At 48.5% G+C, this 18,723-nt stretch overlaps 1 protein-coding gene across 1 annotated transcript in view; it reads right to left on the bottom strand.

The window, feature by feature from the left end:
* The window catches only part of UNC80 (unc-80 subunit of NALCN channel complex), a 2,521,865-nt gene that overhangs the window by 602,941 nt on the left and 1,900,201 nt on the right, over positions 1 to 18,723 (bottom strand). Inside the window, exon 50 of the mRNA XM_086955549.1 lies at positions 18,198 to 18,416. Coding sequence (XP_086811675.1) covers positions 18,198 to 18,416 — 219 coding nt within the window. The remainder of the gene's footprint in view (positions 1 to 18,197; positions 18,417 to 18,723) is intronic.

The following is an 18,723-nucleotide window of genomic DNA, read 5'->3' as shown; positions in this document are numbered from 1 at the left end:
GTAAATGGGAGGCAGGGTGATGATCTGACCTACACAAAAGAGAGTTACCACCTTCAGTAGGATGGATGGTCTAGTCTGAACGACCAGATTTCCGGAGTAGATGATAAGGTAAAGAGGCTGAGATTATAGAGCCTGTAGCTCACTGAACCTCCAGTCAGATGTTATCGCCAGTAGGAAGGTCGTTTTTATGGTGGAGACCGAGAGGGCAGTTGTGTAATGCCTCGAAAGGGAGCACACATCAAAAATGAGACGACCAAGTTGAGGTCCCACTGAGGCATAATGAAAGGAGATGGTGGAAACATATGATGAAGACCTTTGAGAAACCTATTTACAATATGGGATTTGAAAAGAAGTACAAGTTACTTACCTTCAGTAACGTTGTATCTGCCGCAGATTCCTTAACATAGAATATACCCCAGACGTGAGAATGGACCCGGAAAACTTTCTTGCTCAGCATCCCTGCGCGCCGGGGGCGGTGCCAAGTGACTCCGCCCAACGTCCTCTGCGGGCGTGATGTCAGCGAGGTGATATAAGCCCCGGCGTGCTGCCTTGAGCCATCACAACAAAACTAAGGAGTGCATGGGAACAGTATGAGAAAACCAGAGAATAAATAGAGAGAAATAAAATGCGAGGCACACCACTTGACAGCCCCAAGGCACCAAAAGGCGACAACAGTAGGCCAGAGCAGAAAAGGAGCAGAGCACCACACTAAGGAACAAAGTGTGCAAGCCAAGGGGAAAGCATCACTGGCAGTAAGACACCAGAAGGCTAGAGAAGCAAGGCCATAGCAAGAAAGCGCAATGCACCACTCAGTGCAACCACCCTGCAAGCTAAGGCCACAGCCATCCTGAAGGCACAAGCATTTGAAAGCGCATCAACAGAAGAGGGAGAAAAAGAGAGCGAAAAGAGGAAGAAAGTCCGCAACTACAACCACTAGGGGAAGGTCACACCCTCGGGACAGAGGAGCAAAGGCAACCAAATCCCAGATCACTCTGCCAAAGAATGGCAGACCTCCTGATAGGAGGAGGTGTCAAGGACAGAAACCCATCCACGGACCACAGTGTCAACTGAAGAGAACAGGAGGCCAAGGACAGGTAAAAGAACCCCCCACGACGAAGACCATGTGGGGATCAGAAACTCCAACAACAGAGGGAAAGAGCAAGGTAGGTCCCCACGCTGAATAGAAACCAGCTACGCAGCAGCTTCCACCTTGGAAAAGGGAGCAGGCTTTTACTCTCTGTAGTCTGTGCAATAAGGACTCGGGCGACATCATTCATACAATCTGCACCTGCACTGAGCTGTGTCAAGAAAGGAGACAGCTGCTAAAAACTTGCTTTAATCAAAGAGGTATCAGGACAAGGAGACAAGCTGTCCTGGCATGCTTTGATCCCTCATCACCACAACTGAACACTAGGTTAGTTAAATTTCTCGAAGCAGCTCGCTTAAAAATGCCAAACTGATTGTCACTTTGTAGTCCATTGCGCTATGGGGGAAATTTTACTAAGTGTTTGGATAAATCTTACAGCGGATTACAACCTCTCACAGGCAGTAAAGACAAAAACATCTGGGACATTTAAATTGTATTGACATTGAAACGTCTTTTGAAGGTCATGTTGCGACGCTCATGAGGGAGCATTCACTTTTAAATATGGAACATTTTAATATGGTTGTATTAATTGTATGCATTGCAATGGTTTTAAGTAACTATGCAAATAAAGTTTTTACCTTTACCTTTACCTTTGAATAGAAACCAGCTGGAGGGAAGGCCTGACTGGAAGGAAACGAAGAGGATACCCACAGAAGATGAGGCACCCATAGGGAGGCTACTGCAGAAAAGGAGAGGAAGGGTGGGTCATGAAGGAATCTGCAGCTAGAATAGTCTCTATCAGATACATCGTTACCGAAGGTAAGTAACTTGTACATCTGATAGAGACTACTAGCCACAGATTCCTTAACATAGAATAGATACCCTAGCCATACCCAAAACGGAAGGAGGGTCTGCGAAAGGACCCACCACACTGGAATCAACACAGGGCCCCGAGAGGATGAGTCAACCGGACAGGGAAAAGAGCCCTGTCCCCCCAGGTGAAAAAGAACCTCCTCACAAGAAGACCACCATCCCAGAGGGGATACGGCAAGACGAGCAAGAGGCGGCCGGTCCCCCCAGCAGGAGGAAACAAGGACAAGGCGAAGGGAGGCCAGTGCACCCTGAGCCCAGTCAAAGTACCAAGGATCTCCATCAGAAGTCCCAGAGGCATAGACAATGCAGAGGAGCACCAAGAAAGAAGAGCTACCCAGAGACTTCAAGGAGAAGAGGTAGAACCAAGGCAAGCCACCCCCCCACCCTCCCCACCGGGAACACACCCAGTGAAGAGGGCATCAACGCCGGTCACCGCCAGAAGGCAACAGACACCGCCAGAAGGCAACAGACAAGACGAACAGCGCCTCAGCAAAAAGGCAGACGGGAGAAGAAGGGACCAAAGGCACAGTGGTGCAGAACAGGCCTGCACTGGCATGCACAGCCAGCAGCCAGCAGCCAGCACCACGGAACAGTGCACCCTGGACAAGTCAGACACCAGTCGAATTTAGAGGCCAGGAGGGCCAAGAAGGGCCCGGACGCACCCCATGGGAGGAGCCGTCACACACAGGCCCACAAGAGAAGTGGAACCAGGCAGAGTCACAACGCAAAGCTAGCAATGCAGTAATCCAGAAGATAGACCGTGGCGCAATGCAAGCCACTCCAAAACCATTAGATCCTCACTTCTCTCATTTCACCTGAGGCGGAAACCGGGTGTGGGCGAGTGATAATTATTGTGCTGATTACGAGCGGATTTTAAACATTTATTTTAACCTGTTTTTACCTGAGATATTGTACTGTATTTTAGAAGCTGACTACTAGCTTTCTGTTCTGCTGCTACTCTTTGCACTTTGCACTTTTCGTTTTCCTCCCAGGCACCTGAGACGGAAAGCCGTGTGACCTTAGGCCTCTCAGCACTTTTATATTTCTTACCTCTGATTCACCCTTGTTCGCACCACGCTGCTCTGCCCGCAGTATCCCTACCCTTTCAGCCGGTACATCGAGGTGCTGGGGGGTACGCTGGGACCTGCTGGCGCGCATTTCTTTGGCGGCCATCTTGGGGGTAGGCAGGCCCGTGAGGCGGCAGTCTACTGGTGCTGACTCTCGCCGGCCTGCCAGCGACGCCTTAAAACTAGGTGCACTCCCCTCCGCGCAGCAGACGCGCGCAGCGGAAGCGCCTAAGGAGCGCCAAAGGAAAGCCCGATTGCGCCCGTCAGTGTCCCGGAGGCGCGCGGGTGCAGGACAGGCGGGCTCTGCAGGCTAGGATGCTTAGTTACACTCAGGAGGAGCTTCTCGCTCTCAAGGACCTTAGACCCACTTGCTGCATGGTTTTTCCCACACCACCTAAGGGCAACAGGCGCTGCCCAAGGTGTGGCTGGTTTACCTGGTAAAGGGGACATCTCCCTCCCTAAACCCCTTCCCTCTAAGAGTAACTGTCTGTTACTAAACACCAGGTCCTTGGGAAAGAATGCATTGGACGTACATGACCTACTTACTGATAAAAATCCCACATGTCTCTTCCTGACTGAAACTTGGTTGGGAGAGAGCTCTGGTCCAGATATTGCCACTGCGATCCCCCCCAGCCATATGATCTTTAGGAAAGACAGAGCGATCGGGTGGGGTGGGGGGGTCGCCATGGTGGTTGACAAGCGTACGGCATGTTCTATCATACCTACGGACGATATTCAGGGCTGCAAGACCTAGGGATTCTCGCTTGCCCTATTGCCTAATCAATCGTGCATAGGGCTTCTGGTTTACAGGCCTCCGGGCCCCACGGGTCCCTTCTTTGAAGAACTCCATTCGGTAATCTCCATGCTTTGTCTTAGGTCCAATCACTGTCTACTTGTAGGAGATTTCAATATTCACATGGACATAGAAGACGCCACTGACAGCATCAAACTGTGGACATCACTTCCTCCTTGGGACTTACTCCCTATCTATTGGCCGCTACACATTGTAAAGGTCACACTCTGGACCAGATATTCTCCACCATTCCTATTGAGATGTCTTCCCTCGCACCAGTCCTTTGGTCCGACCACTATTCAGTGGAATTTCAGATCACTCATTCCGGGAAAGGGCCGCCCAGCGGGCTCGCCCGCCAAGTGCAGGTTGCCAGGGCCTTCCATAGGGTTTCTCCCGCTATGCTGGCGCAGGCCTTATGTACCCACCCTTGCGAGTTGACAGGAGTGCTTGAGACTGATCTGGAACATCTACAGTCCTGGCTGACCCGTCAATTGGATGAACTCGCTCCCCTTCAGGCCCACCAGACAAATTTGTCTAGAGCGTCTGCCCCCTGGTTCTCTTCTGCGCTGGCGGAGAAACGACGGCGGTGCAAAAAAGCGGAAAGAGCATGGTGCAGGCAATATGACTCTAATTCTAAAGAAGCCTATAGAGATCTGATTAGGGAATACCACCATGACATCAATGCAGAAAAGAAGTCCTATTTTGCTTTAAGAATAGAATCAGCCTCCAACTCTTGCAAAGAGATTTTTAGAATAGTAAAGGATTTCACCTCTCCCCCTGGCGCACCCCCAGGAACTCCCATTCCGAGCCTTGGATCACTGAGCTGGCCAATTTTTTCGCGTACAAAATCCAGTCCATTCAGGCCTCTTTTGCGGTAGCTGCTGCTCCTGCAATTCGCGATGTGCATTTGTCTCCCTCTCTCTCAAACCAGATGAGCCCCTCTATTTGGGACTTTCCACCTCTTACTTCTCAAGTCTCTCTTGACCTTTTGACCAAATTAAAATCAGGCTCCCCCTTAGATCCTTGCCCTGCAAAATCTATTGCACAAGTGGCGCACATGTTTAATCCCCTCATTAACCCTGTGCTTAACCTTTCTTTGAGCACAGGAGTGATCCCTTTGCGGTGGAAACAAGCCCTGATTCTGCCTCTTTTAAAGAAACCCAACCTTGACCCCAAAGTCCACGCAAATTACAGACCCGTCTCCCTCTTGCCCACTCTAGCGAAAGTGGTCGAGAAGTATGCCCATCTTACTCTTGCCAACTTTCTTGAGTCAAACAATATCCTACACCCATCGCAGTCAGGGTTTCGATCTAACATGAGCACCGAGACAGCGTTGCTCGAAGTCACTGAGGCCATTAGGGAAACCCTGGACGCCGGGGGAAAAGCCATGCTGGTGATGCTTGATCTTTCGGCGACCTTTGACACCGTCTCCCATGACCATCTCCTTTCTAGACTCTGGGAGATCGCTCTAAGGGGGTCGGTGTTCAGCTGGTTTGAATCTTTCCTTGCCAATCGCCAACAAACGGTCTGGGCTCCCCATTTCTCTGCCAGGATGCCGCCTTTGGAAGTGGGAGTGCCTCAGGGCTCTATTTTGAACCCCACGCTCTTTAACATCTATATGTCCCCACTGGTGCCTCTGGCGGAGGCTTATGGAGCTCAGATCCTGTCGTATGCCGATGACACCCAGCTTCTTTTTACGTGCAACAAGGGCTCCGACTTTGATGGTGAGAGCATTAGAGATTGCCTTGAGGCGGTTTTCAGCTGGTTTCAGCTGAACAGCCTCAAGTGCAATTCCGATGAGTCGGAAGTACTATTTTTTGGCTGCCCCCCTGATCCCAGGTGGAAGGCCTGGTGGCCCCCGCTATGTTTCCCCCTGCCAGCGACTCAGCGGTCGCTAGAAATCTTGGGATACAAATTGATAACGGCCTCACACTCAAATCCCAGGTATCGGGCCTGGTGGGAAATGTTTTGCCATCTTAAAGATGATTCGGAAGTTTCTGCCCCTACTGTCATTTGACCATAGAAGAGCTACGGTTCAGGCACTGATTGGCTCCCGCCTAGATTATGCTAATGCACTGTATCTGGGCCTCCCTGAATTCCTCCTCTCTCGCCTGCAAGTCGTTCAGAACTCGGCAGCGCGTGCCAGTGCTCTTCTTACAATTCTTCACTGGCTCCCGATTAAAAAGCGGATTGTCTTTAAAACAATGACATTGGCCTTGAAGGCACTGCATGGCCTGGGTGCCATGTATCTCCGGAAACGGATGAAGTTCTATTTGCCTTCCAGATCACTTAGATCTGCCACCCTGGCATTGGCCGAGGTTCCTGCTACGCGGCGGGCTAGGTGCGGCGGTCGTTCCTTCAAACTCCTCGCTCCTCAGCTATGGAATGCCCTTCCCTTGTCCCTCAGAGCCACTGGCAATTTTCTTACCTTCTGGAAGAGTCTAAAAACCCTGCTTTTCACTCAGTAAAGTACTTCGGCTCTCTTACCCTGCCGTTCAGTTGAGGATCTTAAGCGCCGGGACACTCCTCGGAGTAGCTGAGCGCTATAGAAATCCCCCATATAACATACCATAACATAACATTAGTAAGAGGATCGCCCCTGCGACATACTGTGATGCCATGGAGAGCAGAGGTCGGAAGGACGACCACACCTCCCAGCACATGACAGAGCTATATAATAGCTACCAATACCCCACATAGGTCATGTTACGTCCCAAAACATGGGAACACACTTAGGAAAATATCCGCAGCAGAGGACAAACAAAAGGACTTGCGGAGTAACCACAGATGGCTTGCCAATCAGCCAACTAGAACAGACAGAAGGCCTAAGCTCAGGGACAACATGGCTTACCAATCAGCCAAAGACACAATCAAAAAGTGGCCGGCCAGCAGCCAACATCGCCAAAGTCCTAACAAAAGGACCGGAAGGCAGAACAACCACACAGACACATACACACAACCGGCGCTACCCGCCACAAGGCCCCAAAAGATAATGGAAAAACACCTCCCAAAAAACAGAACGACTCACCGGTCACTGAGGGGGAGGAGGCGGAGGAAGAGGAGGAGGAGGAAGCTCCGCCAGAAACCTCTGAATGGCAGAGTCCGCAGGGGTGTGGAAAAAAAAGCACCCTCCTGAGAAACGGCAGACAGAAGGGACTCAGCCGAGTCCCACAAGCAAGAAGTGGCCTTAGCCAAGACATACAGAGTGTTAAGGGCCCGCAAGGCCACGCTGGTGGAGGCGAAGATTTTGCGCCCCCAGGAGTCCAACCAGCAGCCCTCCCGTGACGTGGGAGCCAACACCGATGGCAGAGAGGGAAAGGTAGTCTGTAAAAGAGGGCCCCTGGTAGAGAAGTGGAGGGAAAGACAGACAGGATCATGCGGCGCAGGGCGGTGGCAGTGCAGAAGGTGTTGGGGCACCAGGTCCCGCATGGTGGGCCACCCCAAGCGCCCAAAAGCGAAGTGTGGAGCGAAGCCCCGAAGAGAAGAAGCAGCTCCGACCACAAGAACCCTGATGGAGGACCTCCAAAAGAAGATCCATGGGGAAATGGGTAGCTGGATTGCCCATGTGCAAGGTTCCCGCCGCTGACAAAAACAGCCCGAGCGAAGGCAGCACCCGCCTCCGTAGGGCCCCCCGGTGGGGAAAGCAGCTCCTCTGTGGGTAACGGTTGCAAGCTAAGGCGGCCATCCCCCAGACCCAGAAGGAACGGCCGGAAGGGGAGGAAAGGGACCGAGGAATGGGGAACCTGAGGCGCTTCCGGCGAAGACCGCGGTCGCAGCGATGGCATGGAGCCGTCCTTAGATGATGCCGGGGAAAAAGCCACGACACGGCAACCCATCTCCGGAGAAGATGGCACCATCAACCGTTGAACCTCTGGAGAGGAGAGGGCATCCGAAGACAAATCAACCACCCGACGCCGGGCTGGCTCCGTAGAGTCTGCGACCGGGGGCAGGTCGACCGGCGCCGAAGGGGACACCAGAACGACCTCCGCCACAACGCGTGGCGCAGGAGACCGCGGTTGGGCCAGAGCGGCTAAGGAGCTGCGCCGAAAAGGCATCGACCCGCCCCCCCACCGAGGCAGACACCTGCGAGGAGGGATGAGGGGGCTCAGGGACTCGCCAAACCCTAGCCGGCCCCTGCGGCGCCGCCAGGGCCAGCAACCACCAGCGCCACAGCGGCGTCATACCGGGCTTGGACAAGGCTGCCGCCTGCCCAGAGGACCGAGGGGGACTCAGGGACACGTCCCGAGCCCCGGCAACCTCCCACGTAACCACATGGACCCCCGTGGAGTTTGCGGCAAGGCAGAGGTGCTTTGGCCCGAAGGAAAGATCGCCAAAGGGTCGCAGCTTGATGGCGCCACATCCTCCGAACCTGGAGCTGAACCTGTCGACGCCGGAGCCGCCGGCGTCACCGCAGAAGGCCCTGCACACGGCAAGAGATCTACAGATGTCCCAGGAGGAAACAAAGGAGAAGGAGGCGCCAATCAGGTCTGCAAGGCCACCGCATAGGCCACCATCGGGGCTCTAGTCACCCAATGCTGGGAAACGGTGGATAGGGTGGTGACACGCTGGGCCGCAGAGAGCACACGCCCCAAACAGGCCGGGGACCGGCCCTCAGGGACAAACTGCGACACTTACCAACAGGTGAGCGACGCTCTTGCGGCCTGGGAAAAGGACAATGTCGGAGACGCAGGTGGCGGTTATTAAAGCCTTCTGCGGGGGCCGGACACGGTGACGATGCTGAACTGGACATGCATGCCGAAACGAAAGGAGTTTCATCCGGCGCTCCCGCCGGGACTACGGTTTCAGTTGCTGACACGCCTCACAGTCTGTGGAGTCGTGGTGCTCCCTCAAACACCACATGCAGATGGAGTGAGGATCCGTCCCCGGCATCTGGTGTGCGCAAGATGAGCACGTTTTGAAGCCTGAAGGCATTCGCACACTGTTCTCAAGAAAAACGCTCAAGGCCAGGAGACAAGATTCGGGTCCGCGTTGCACACGGAAAAGAAGAAAACTGACATCAACACGCCGGTGTGGAGCTTATGTGACGTCGCTGATGTTACGTCCGCGGAGGACGTCGTGCAGAGTCGAGTGGCACTGCCCCTCCGGCACACAGGGATGCTGGGCAAGAAAGTTTTCCGGGTCCAGTTTGACACCTGGGGGATATTCTATGTTAAGGAATCTGCGGCTAGTGGTCTCTATCAGATATGGCTATTATGCCAATGGCAAAAGTGCCGACAATAGCAGGTAGATAACCTTTTTGACCAAAGCAGAGCCCTGCTGAGCTACCATAAGAATAAACAAAAGAACCTGGGAAAGGGGTACATATAGAGAGTCAAACTGTTTATCTGTACACCATGCCATGAACTTGCTCCAACAGCAGGCATATAACATCTTGGAAGAGGGATGCCTGGCTGCCAAGATAGGCTGCCAAGATAACACTGCAGACTTCAGGTGGAAGGCCGCAAGCTATCCTGACTGATGAGGGGTGAAACCTCAAAACTGGTCCTAGGATGCTTGTTTCGAGTCCAGGGAGGACCTGGCCTGGCAGTTCAGGCAGGACTGCTCCCATTGGGCGCAGATTCAAGACTGATTTGCATATGTGTGGGTTAAAACTGGAATGGCATGAGGAGAAAAAAAACGATGGATTTTGGCCCAGATCTCTGTTCTAGGGTGAATGTATGACAGCGTTCTGTATTCTGGATACCGTGCTCTCCATGCACTTTTGAGAGAACTGGACAACCGCATATATACGGAGGGATTTACATATTCTTTCAAAAATATCGTCAGCCGATACAGACTTCCATTGAGGCCTGAAGAAGTCCCATGAGGGATGAAACATGTTGGCAAGCAATTTTTCCGTGTTTTCAAGGAATGAAGTGTTTGAATAAAATGATAATTTTTGCTACAATCAAGAAACAAGATTGTCTGTTTTCATTTGGGAAGCTATCTATTAATATGTTGTTCTGTTTCTTAATATGATGTACTGTTATATTCACACAAAAGGAACTAGTTCTTCTCGGGTGCAAGGTCAATCTTGTGCTTTTGGTAGTGGCGGTCTTGTGCCGCCTTTTTGGGGTGTATGTGGGTCACATCCCAGACCTAATGCACCAAGGTATAGTGAAGGATTGATAGGCCATTTTAAGTAGTGACGTTTAGTGCTAGACTTGTAAAGCTCTGAACCCTTTCTTTGTTGGTATATCTGATTTGCATATGTCTGGATTCAAAGTGGAATGGCAGGAGGAGCAAAAAAAAAGATGGATGTATGCCCAGATCTCTGTTTTGGGGTGAATGTATGCCAGTGTTCTATATTCTGTCCATCAATTGTTGTTTTTGCACCCAGAGTGGGACTGGTATGCCCAGACGTGGGTCCCATGCTCTCCATGCCACTGGAGTCCAGCTATCCTGGTTGATGAGGGGTGAAACCCTGAAACTGATCCTAGGATGCTTGTTTCCGGTCCAGGGAGGACTTGTTCTGGCAGTTCGTGCTAGTGGCGCAGGGTCAAGACTGACTTCCATATATCTGGGTTCAAAGTGGAATGGCATGGGGAGCAAAAACACTATGGATTTAGGCTCAGATCTCTGTACTGGAGTGAATGTATGACAGTGTTCTGCACTCTGTCCATCAATTGTTGTTTTTACATTTGTCACCCCGAGTGGGACAGGTCTGCCCAGATGTGGGTCCGGTGCTCTCCAGCCACTGGAGTCAAGCTATCCTAGCTGATGATGTGCGAAACACGTTCTAGCATGCTTCTTTCCAGTCCAGGGAGGACCTGACCTGGCAGTTCGGGCTGGACTGTGCCCATTGGGTGCAGGGTCAAGATGCTAGTGTTGTCCGTGGGCACCTGTTCCAGCCTTCCCCTGATTGAAGGGAGAAAGTCCTTAAGTACCAGATGGATTGCACGGAGCTCCAACGGGCTGATATGCAGTCTGGATTCCGCTGTAGACCAATGTCTCCCAGCTGGCCACCCCAGCCCAGAAGTGACGTAGCTATCACCTCAGTCAGCTCTGGTTGGGGAAGGGAGAGGGGTTTGCCACTGACCAAATTGCGGTTCGTTAGTCACTACTGCAGGTCCATACGCAGTTCCCTCAGAGATCTGGAACATGGTGGAGACATTCCTCTGAAGATGTGCCCATTAGAACTATAAACTACAAGTGGTTCCATTGCGTAGAACCAAATCATTTCTTTTGTAACCAAAATACTTTTTAAAAGAATACAGATAATAACTAAATTAGCCTGAGATGCTCAACAAAAATAATTCACATTAACAATCCTCTTTATCTGTAAAGTCAAAAATGACTCTATTTCCTTATTATTTTATATATTATATTATTAAATATTTCAAAAAGGCTGACAGACAACATAAACATTGATTATTGAACATAAACATATACACATACAATAAATAGTGACTGAAGTGACGAATGGTGAAATAAACCACAGTAATATCAAATTCATACACAGCACAAAGATATATATACAATCTCTGTTCACTTTTGAATTTCAACAATAACCAGGAAAGTCAATAAATGTACGGTTAAAGAGATTCAGGACATGAGAGAACCCTACATTGATGTTTCGACCCTGGTGTCTGTGTGATTTTTGGAATCATCAAGTAGGGTCTTCCTCAGGACAAGATAAAAACTAGTGTCAGTCACAGGATTACAAACAAAGACAATGGGTTGGTTCCGCCAATTGTGGTAGGAGCATGGGAGCGGACAAGCGTCAGGGTATGATGGAAACTCAATCAAATTAAATCATGAGGCAGGTCCGTGCCTATCTCGGTCCTGCAACTCAAGTGTATGTGGAGTGGTGTTCAACATCTCCCAAAAGGAGCAGCCCTTAACAATTTCTTAGTCTCTTTAAGTAAGTGATCACTTTGCATCCGCACCCGCTCGAGGTGGTGCTTACAGTGATGCAATGGCAGATAAGGAGAATCAATCTCCAGGAATGGAAGGGTCAATCCAGGGGTGGAATCGTTCACCACGGGTCCAAATGGTCCGGAGCCTAAGGGTCTAAGCTTGAGGATGTCAAATACATTGATAATTTACCTGAAGCTTGAGTGACTCTTCTGTTCCTGGAGTTTGATTCTCCTTACCTGCCATTGCATTACCGCAGGCACCACGGTGAGCGAGTGCGGATGCAATGTGATCACTGTGATCAAGACTAAGAAATCATTAACGGCTGATCATTTTGGAAGACGTGAACTTCAGTGAACACTCCTCCACACACACTTTAGTCGCAGGACTGAGATAGGCACGGACCTGCCTGATGATTTAATTTGTATGAGTTTCCATCGTGCCCTGCCGCTTGTCCGCTTCCAGGCTCCTACCATAATTGGAGGAGCCAACTCATTGTCTTTGTTTGGAATCCTGTGGCTGACACTAGTTTTTATCTTGTCTTGAGGAAGACCCATTTGATGATTTATTTATTTTATTTATTTATTTTAAAAATTTATAAAGCACAGCGTATACCCGTGGGTGTCTTGGCGCTATGACTTTGCTGAAAATCTCAGATTGAACATGTATCTACCTTAAAAAGTATTGTCCTGAGCAGTTTATTGGTCAAATAACCAGGTTTTTACCGTTTTTCTGAATTGAAGTAGCGAGGGTGCCAATTTTATTTCCTTTGGAAGCGTGTTCCAAAGTTTGGCTGCCGCATTGGTAAAGCATCTGTCGCCCCATGTCACCGTCCTAGTGCGTGGCACTACCAGTAGATGTCTCTGTTCAGATCGTAAGGATCTTTTAGGTAAATAATAGAAGAGTTTTTGTTTGAGAAATGCTGGTCCCTGGCCCTTAAGAGCTTTATAGGTGAGACACAAGGTCTTGAATCTAATACGATTTCTCACTGTTAACCAGTGGAAGTTCCTTATCGCTTGCTTGGTGGACTGAAACTTAGGAATGCCAGCTAGTAGCCTTGCGGCAGCATTTTGTATTAGCTGCAGTTTGGCCACCACCCGTGCCTGGGCATTTACAAATAATCCATTGCAGTAATCAAGTGATGAGAGTACTAAGGAACTCACCACTGTTTTCCTAGTACTCTCAGGAAGATAGGGCAGGATTTTTCTAATGATCTTAAGCTTGTAGAAGGCAGACGACGCCACCTGATTGGCATGCTTAGAGAAATTAAGATTGTCGTAGAATATTATTCCTAAATTCCTGACCTTTTGCACAGGTTCTGGGGGGGCTCCGAGTGGGGTCGGCCACCAGAAAGTGGACCACTGCGGCGATAGATTTCCAAAGATCATTACCTCTGTTTTATCAGAGTTGAGACGCAAGCAGTTCTCAGTTTCTGATTCTTAAAATCACACAGACACCAGGGTCAAAAGGTCGACGTAGTGTTCTCTCATGTCCTGAATCTTTGTAACTCTACATTTATTGACTTTGCTGGTTATTGTTGAAATTCAAAAGAGGATAGATAACTTGTATATATATTTTTTGTGCTGTTTATGAATTTTATATTACTGTGGTTTATTTCACCATTTGTCACTTCAGTCACTATTTATTGTATGTGTATTGTTTATGTTGCCTGTCAGCCTTTTTTAAATATTGAATAATTTCATATATAAAATAATAAAAAAATAGTATTTTTTTATTTTACAGATAAAGAGGATTGTTTATTGATTGTAAATTATTTTTGGTGTGCATCTCAGACTAATTTAGCTATTATCTGTATTCTTCTTAAAAGTATTTTGGTTATAAAAGAAGTTATTTGGTTCTACCCTACGGAAACCACTTTTACAACAAAAGAAAGCGAACCATTAACAGTGTGTATTATTGTATATAGCTGCTGTATATTATGTATTGAGTTGCTAAATGGGTGACTTTTTTGAATACCTTGGAAACCTTATAAAATACTGTCACAATTATGCACCAATATTTTAGGTTCCTGTTTCTCAATGGGGACACTACGCACATTTTTCTTTTTCAATGTAAATAGAATTTTGTTTGTAAAATATAAAATATGATTATATCAAACTAAAACCATAGGTGTGTGTAGTTTCTTCGCCCTCTGACATAATTTTAACCCTTCCATTACGATTGTGCACTTATTATCTATATTGATTCTATTATTCCACATGAACCACTGTTTCTGACAATAAAACCTTTAGTTAATAGCAATATTACGCAGGTTGCAAGGGACACAGGTTCACCACATTGCCTTTATTTGTGCCCACTAGCACTTCAGGCCCTGCTGCAGAGCCCTCATATGCCAATGTGCATGTGTCACAGGAAGGATCCAGGTGGCCAAGAAGACCAACAGCCTCAGAGTAAGTCTCACTGAAATCCAAGGTAGAGTGCAAAACATCAGTATCATAGCCTGCATATCCTGGACCCGCCACTCGGGAGGATAGGACCGAAACTGCACTGTGTCCAGAACAGCTCTGATGAAAGGGCGCATCTGAGAGGGTGTCAGGTCTGACTTTGGCACGTTGATAGTGAACTCCAGTGAGTGTAGAAGGTTTGGGGTAGTCTGAAGGTGGGAGACAACTAGGGGGCGCCTACCTTCATTACCTAATTGTCAAGTTAAGGAAGGACCGGAATCCTTGATCTAGGCAGATGAGATGCAACCACCGCCATCACTTTCGTGAACACTCCAGGGGCACTGGTAAGTATGAAGAGGAGAACAGCAAACTGAAAGTGCTCTTGGCTGACTGTGAGCCACAAGTACCGCCAGTGGCAGGCAGGACAGAGTTGTGAAAAGGAGCACCTTGTAAGTCAAGCAACATCATCCAGGGCAGACAAGACTTGCATGAGCATTTTGAACTTCTCCTTTTTCAGGAAGAGGTTGCGAAGATGCAGGTCTAAAATAGAACAAAGGCTTCTGTTTTTCTCGGGCACCAGAATGTAGCAGGAATAGCAACCACAACTTACTTCTGATGTTAGCACCTTCCCTAGAGCTCCCCTGGCCAAGAGAGCTAACTCCTCCTGAAAAAGCAAGGAGAGGTGGTCTTCTGTAAGTATGTTGTAAGTAGGTGGCATGAGCGGGGGGTAGTCACAAAGGGCAGGGAGTAGCCTCCCCTTTGGACTAGATGCAGAATGCAATGGTCAGATGTTATTGACCTTCACTGGTGCAGGTGATGGCGTATCCTGCTCCCCACTGGATGCCTATGGTGGTCGGAGTGCATACTGAAGGGGTTTGGAGGCTTCGGCTACTGGGGTGAGGTGGTGGACTTGCTCGACCTCTGACTGCGTGTCTCATGTGGTCTGTTGTTACAGCGTCCTCAGCCACAAATATATTGTGCAGTTTACTGGCGAGGGTGGCTAGGCATGTAAAGACGTGGTTAGAAGCCATACCTGTCTGTAGCCATGAAAGGAGCCGAAGGCGACTTTGAGTTGGCGATAGGCCACTGAAAGGCCCAAGGACCTGCAGTATCTCTGCTGTTCAACTTCTCTTCAGACAACTGAAAGCCATCAAAGGTCATGTCCATGAGCGAGGCCTGGACATCCACTGAAATGCCAGTGGCTATCATCCTGGCCTGGTAGTACGGGCTGGGCTGTTCCCATTGTGTGCAGAGTCTAGACTGATTTGCATATGGCTGGGAACAACCTGGAATTGCATGGGGAGGAAAAAAACGATGGATTTAGGGCTAGATCTCTGTAGTGGGGTGAATGTATGACATTGTTCTGCATTCGGTCCCTCAATTGAACTTTTTGCAAGTGGCTATCATCCAGGCATGATGCCTAAGGGCCACCAACGATAAAATCGCTCTGCCCAGCGTATTGGTCCTATCCATCCCACATTGTATGGTGAGCTTGGCTGTGTCCCTTCCATTAGCAATTGCTTGAGAGAGTAGGGCCCAGGCCTCTTAAAAGACCACAGTCAGCATTTGCGCAGAAAAGTCTCATGAGGCACGAGGTGTTCACCAACTGCATTTTCAGACTGGTGGAAGAGAAAATACTCTTCCTGAAGGTATACAGCCTATTGGGTACTATGTACGATGGAGTGAAAGGGAATGCACCGGGGTAACTTTGGATGTGGAGGCCTGGGCCACCTTGCTCTCCAGGGTGGAAGGAGGATGAGGAAACAAGGGTCCTGTGCCTGGTTGTCCTACAGTGAGGGCTTCATTGAATGGGAGTAACAGTTCAGTGGGGCAACTCTCGGCTGAAGCACCTCTGTCAAAAATTTCATCTTGACTGTCACTGAGGGCAACGTAAGGTTTAGAACATCAGTCACCCTCCACACAACCAATGCTCACGAATCACCCTCCTCCAGTAGGGGGAGAGACTAGACCAGTGTCTGGGGAGGTGTCTAGTCCACTAGCATCTGCCATATCCTCATACCAGTTGTTGTGGGTATCTTCTAAGTGGTATTTGTAAGAGTCATCAGACCTCTCCCATTTATGTCCCAATCCAGGCCTGTCATATGAATAAGGCACTGATCTGTTATGGAGGTGTTCGGGATGACAAAAGGGATGGCTCCCTCGAAGTGCGTCAGCGGCACCGGGGGCGCCAGCTCAGGAGCAGGCTTTGAGAAAGGCCAAGGTGGCCAGAATGGCACTGCTCCAGATCCATCAAGGGATCCATAGGTACCAACTGATGCCGGGTGCGAATCTGCTGCTGATGAAAAGTAGGGGCCCCTCCAGAGCATAGGGTCCTGAAGGCACTCCAGCGGGGATAGGCCACCCAAATATGAGGTGCATGGCCTCATAAAATTCAAATAACTTGGCGGAGTTGCTCCGGTTTCTGGATATTCTGGGAGGTGTGGAGACAGCCAAGGCTTCACCATGAAGCTACACCTCAAATGCTGACACTTCCTCATCCCATCAGATGGCTTCAGCTGACATGGTGAAGTGAAAGATCTCTTTGACTTCCTGCACTTATTGTGGCTGTGAGACTTAACCAATTTCCCTGATGACCTTGACTGCAAACAACAAGCGCCTGGAGTAGTTCCACAACTGATCTCAGGACCTTCCTTTCAGCTGAGATCTTGAGCATGGTGACGCCGAGTGGCAAGAAGCTTGAGGGACCACTTCATCAAGGCCTTGGGGTGCATTGTATGGCAGACGATGCAGGTCTTGGCGTCGTGATCATGCTCCAGGCACCAGAGGTACATCAAATAAAGGTCTGTCGCTGACATCTGTTGATGACAGGTGCCACACGGCACAAAATCAGCTTTCCTAGCTGACATCCTAAAACACCAGGAGACAAAGTCTTGAAAAAATGTCAACAAAAAGTTTAAAAAAAGGTCAGGCAAAAAAGTCTTGGTGTAGCTGTTTTCCAGATCTGTGCTGATTGGAGTGAAAAGAGAAAAATTGACGTCAGCATTCTGGTTTGACGCCTCTATAGGCACTGCCCACAACACTTCTGGCGCAGATTACACCTCTGACGGCACGTGGAACTGAACTACGTTACCTACAGGCACACAGAGGTACTGCTCACCAAAAATTTCAAAATACAGTCGGTCACCTATGGAAAAGAGTAAGGTAAGGAATCTGCATCTGGAAGTATCCATCAGATATACAATATTTGCACATTGAATACTAACACAGAACCAACCAAATGATTTAAACTGTATTGTCTAAATCTAGTCTTAGCACCAGAGAATTTACACGTTAGTTAATATGGATTTCCCTGCAAAATATTTGTTTAAAGAGCACTAAAATATACAACAAATGTAAATATACTCCAGCTATCATATCAGGCCTAAAATCATGGCATGTTGTGCATTGGTTTTCGAGCTACTCACTGATGGCCACCAATCACAACTACTGTGTGTTGCAGAAATTCAAGTGGGCCTTCAAACACTGGGCCCAAAAAAAAAGAAAATTAAACGCACTCTCACATAAGATTGATCCCCTTAATTTTTGCTTCTTTCAACAAAATCAAGACGTGACAAATAAATAATATTTTAGAAATTACTTAAGACTTTTGAAATGTGGGATGTAAGAGTTGAAATTACTTCAGGGGGTCCAACAGCTTGAAAATGCTAACCAGAAATAGATGTTTATGGAAGAGAGACACAGGAAAATTCTGAATCTGGCATTGGATTCCTTTTCTAGTTTCAAACCTTTGCATTAAGCTTGACAATTTGTAGTATACATAGTTGACATGTATTAGGGTTCAAAAGACAACTACGTACTCAGCTGAATGTCATAGGTGTCCATACGTTTACAACCTCATGGAACCATTCCTTCTATCCTGGGAACTTACTCACATGGTCTTTAAACTGCTAACAGGAATGGAAATCTACCACTTTATAACACAATGCAGGCTTCGATTCCTGTAAACTGGTCTGCCATTTTGTTTTTCTTTCATAAAGCTTCTTCATACTGCACCTTGACCAGAGTACATTCTTAGCTTGCCCCTCTGTGTACAAGTGTACTTTTTACATACATTTAGTTGGCAAATAGATACAGTTTTTTTTAATCACCAGTACCTCATATGCGACTTTACATCAAGGAGTTCCAATGATGTAACCCTGGGCTCTCCACAAAGATTCTGAAGAATTTTCAGACGCGGGCCACAGTGTTTGTAGAACTCAGTACATATGTTTAGGAGGGACTCGCGAGGCCTTCTGAACTCCTCACGTGCTATTCTTTCGTCAAGCTCCTCCCGAGGCAGCCCCTGGCCTTCTTCCAAAAGGTGGAGGTTATCCCTGGGGTTACAATTAAGAAAAATGCAGTCAACCAGGCAGGCTTTGCTGCTTCATTAACATCAACCATTTAAAATAATCAAGTCATATACAAACATGCTCAATATGATCAGATATAAAGCACAATCTGTATGAAATTAGGACCTGCTTTCATGGTTACCTCCACTTTTTGCCTGGTGTCAGAGTGTTTTGACTAAAGTGGGCTGGGATCCTGCTAATCAGGAACCCATCATCTGTGCTTTATCTCCCTGTTAGAACCGGCTGTCTCTAGTTGGCAGAGGTATGCACTTCTGACAAATACAGACACACC

Source organism: Lissotriton vulgaris, chromosome 2_1 (assembly GCF_964263255.1).
Source record: "Lissotriton vulgaris chromosome 2_1, aLisVul1.2, whole genome shotgun sequence".
Lineage (NCBI taxonomy): Eukaryota > Metazoa > Chordata > Amphibia > Caudata > Salamandridae > Lissotriton > Lissotriton vulgaris.
Note: the sequence above shows the minus strand (reverse complement) of the source record. Positions and strands in the feature narration are given on the sequence as shown.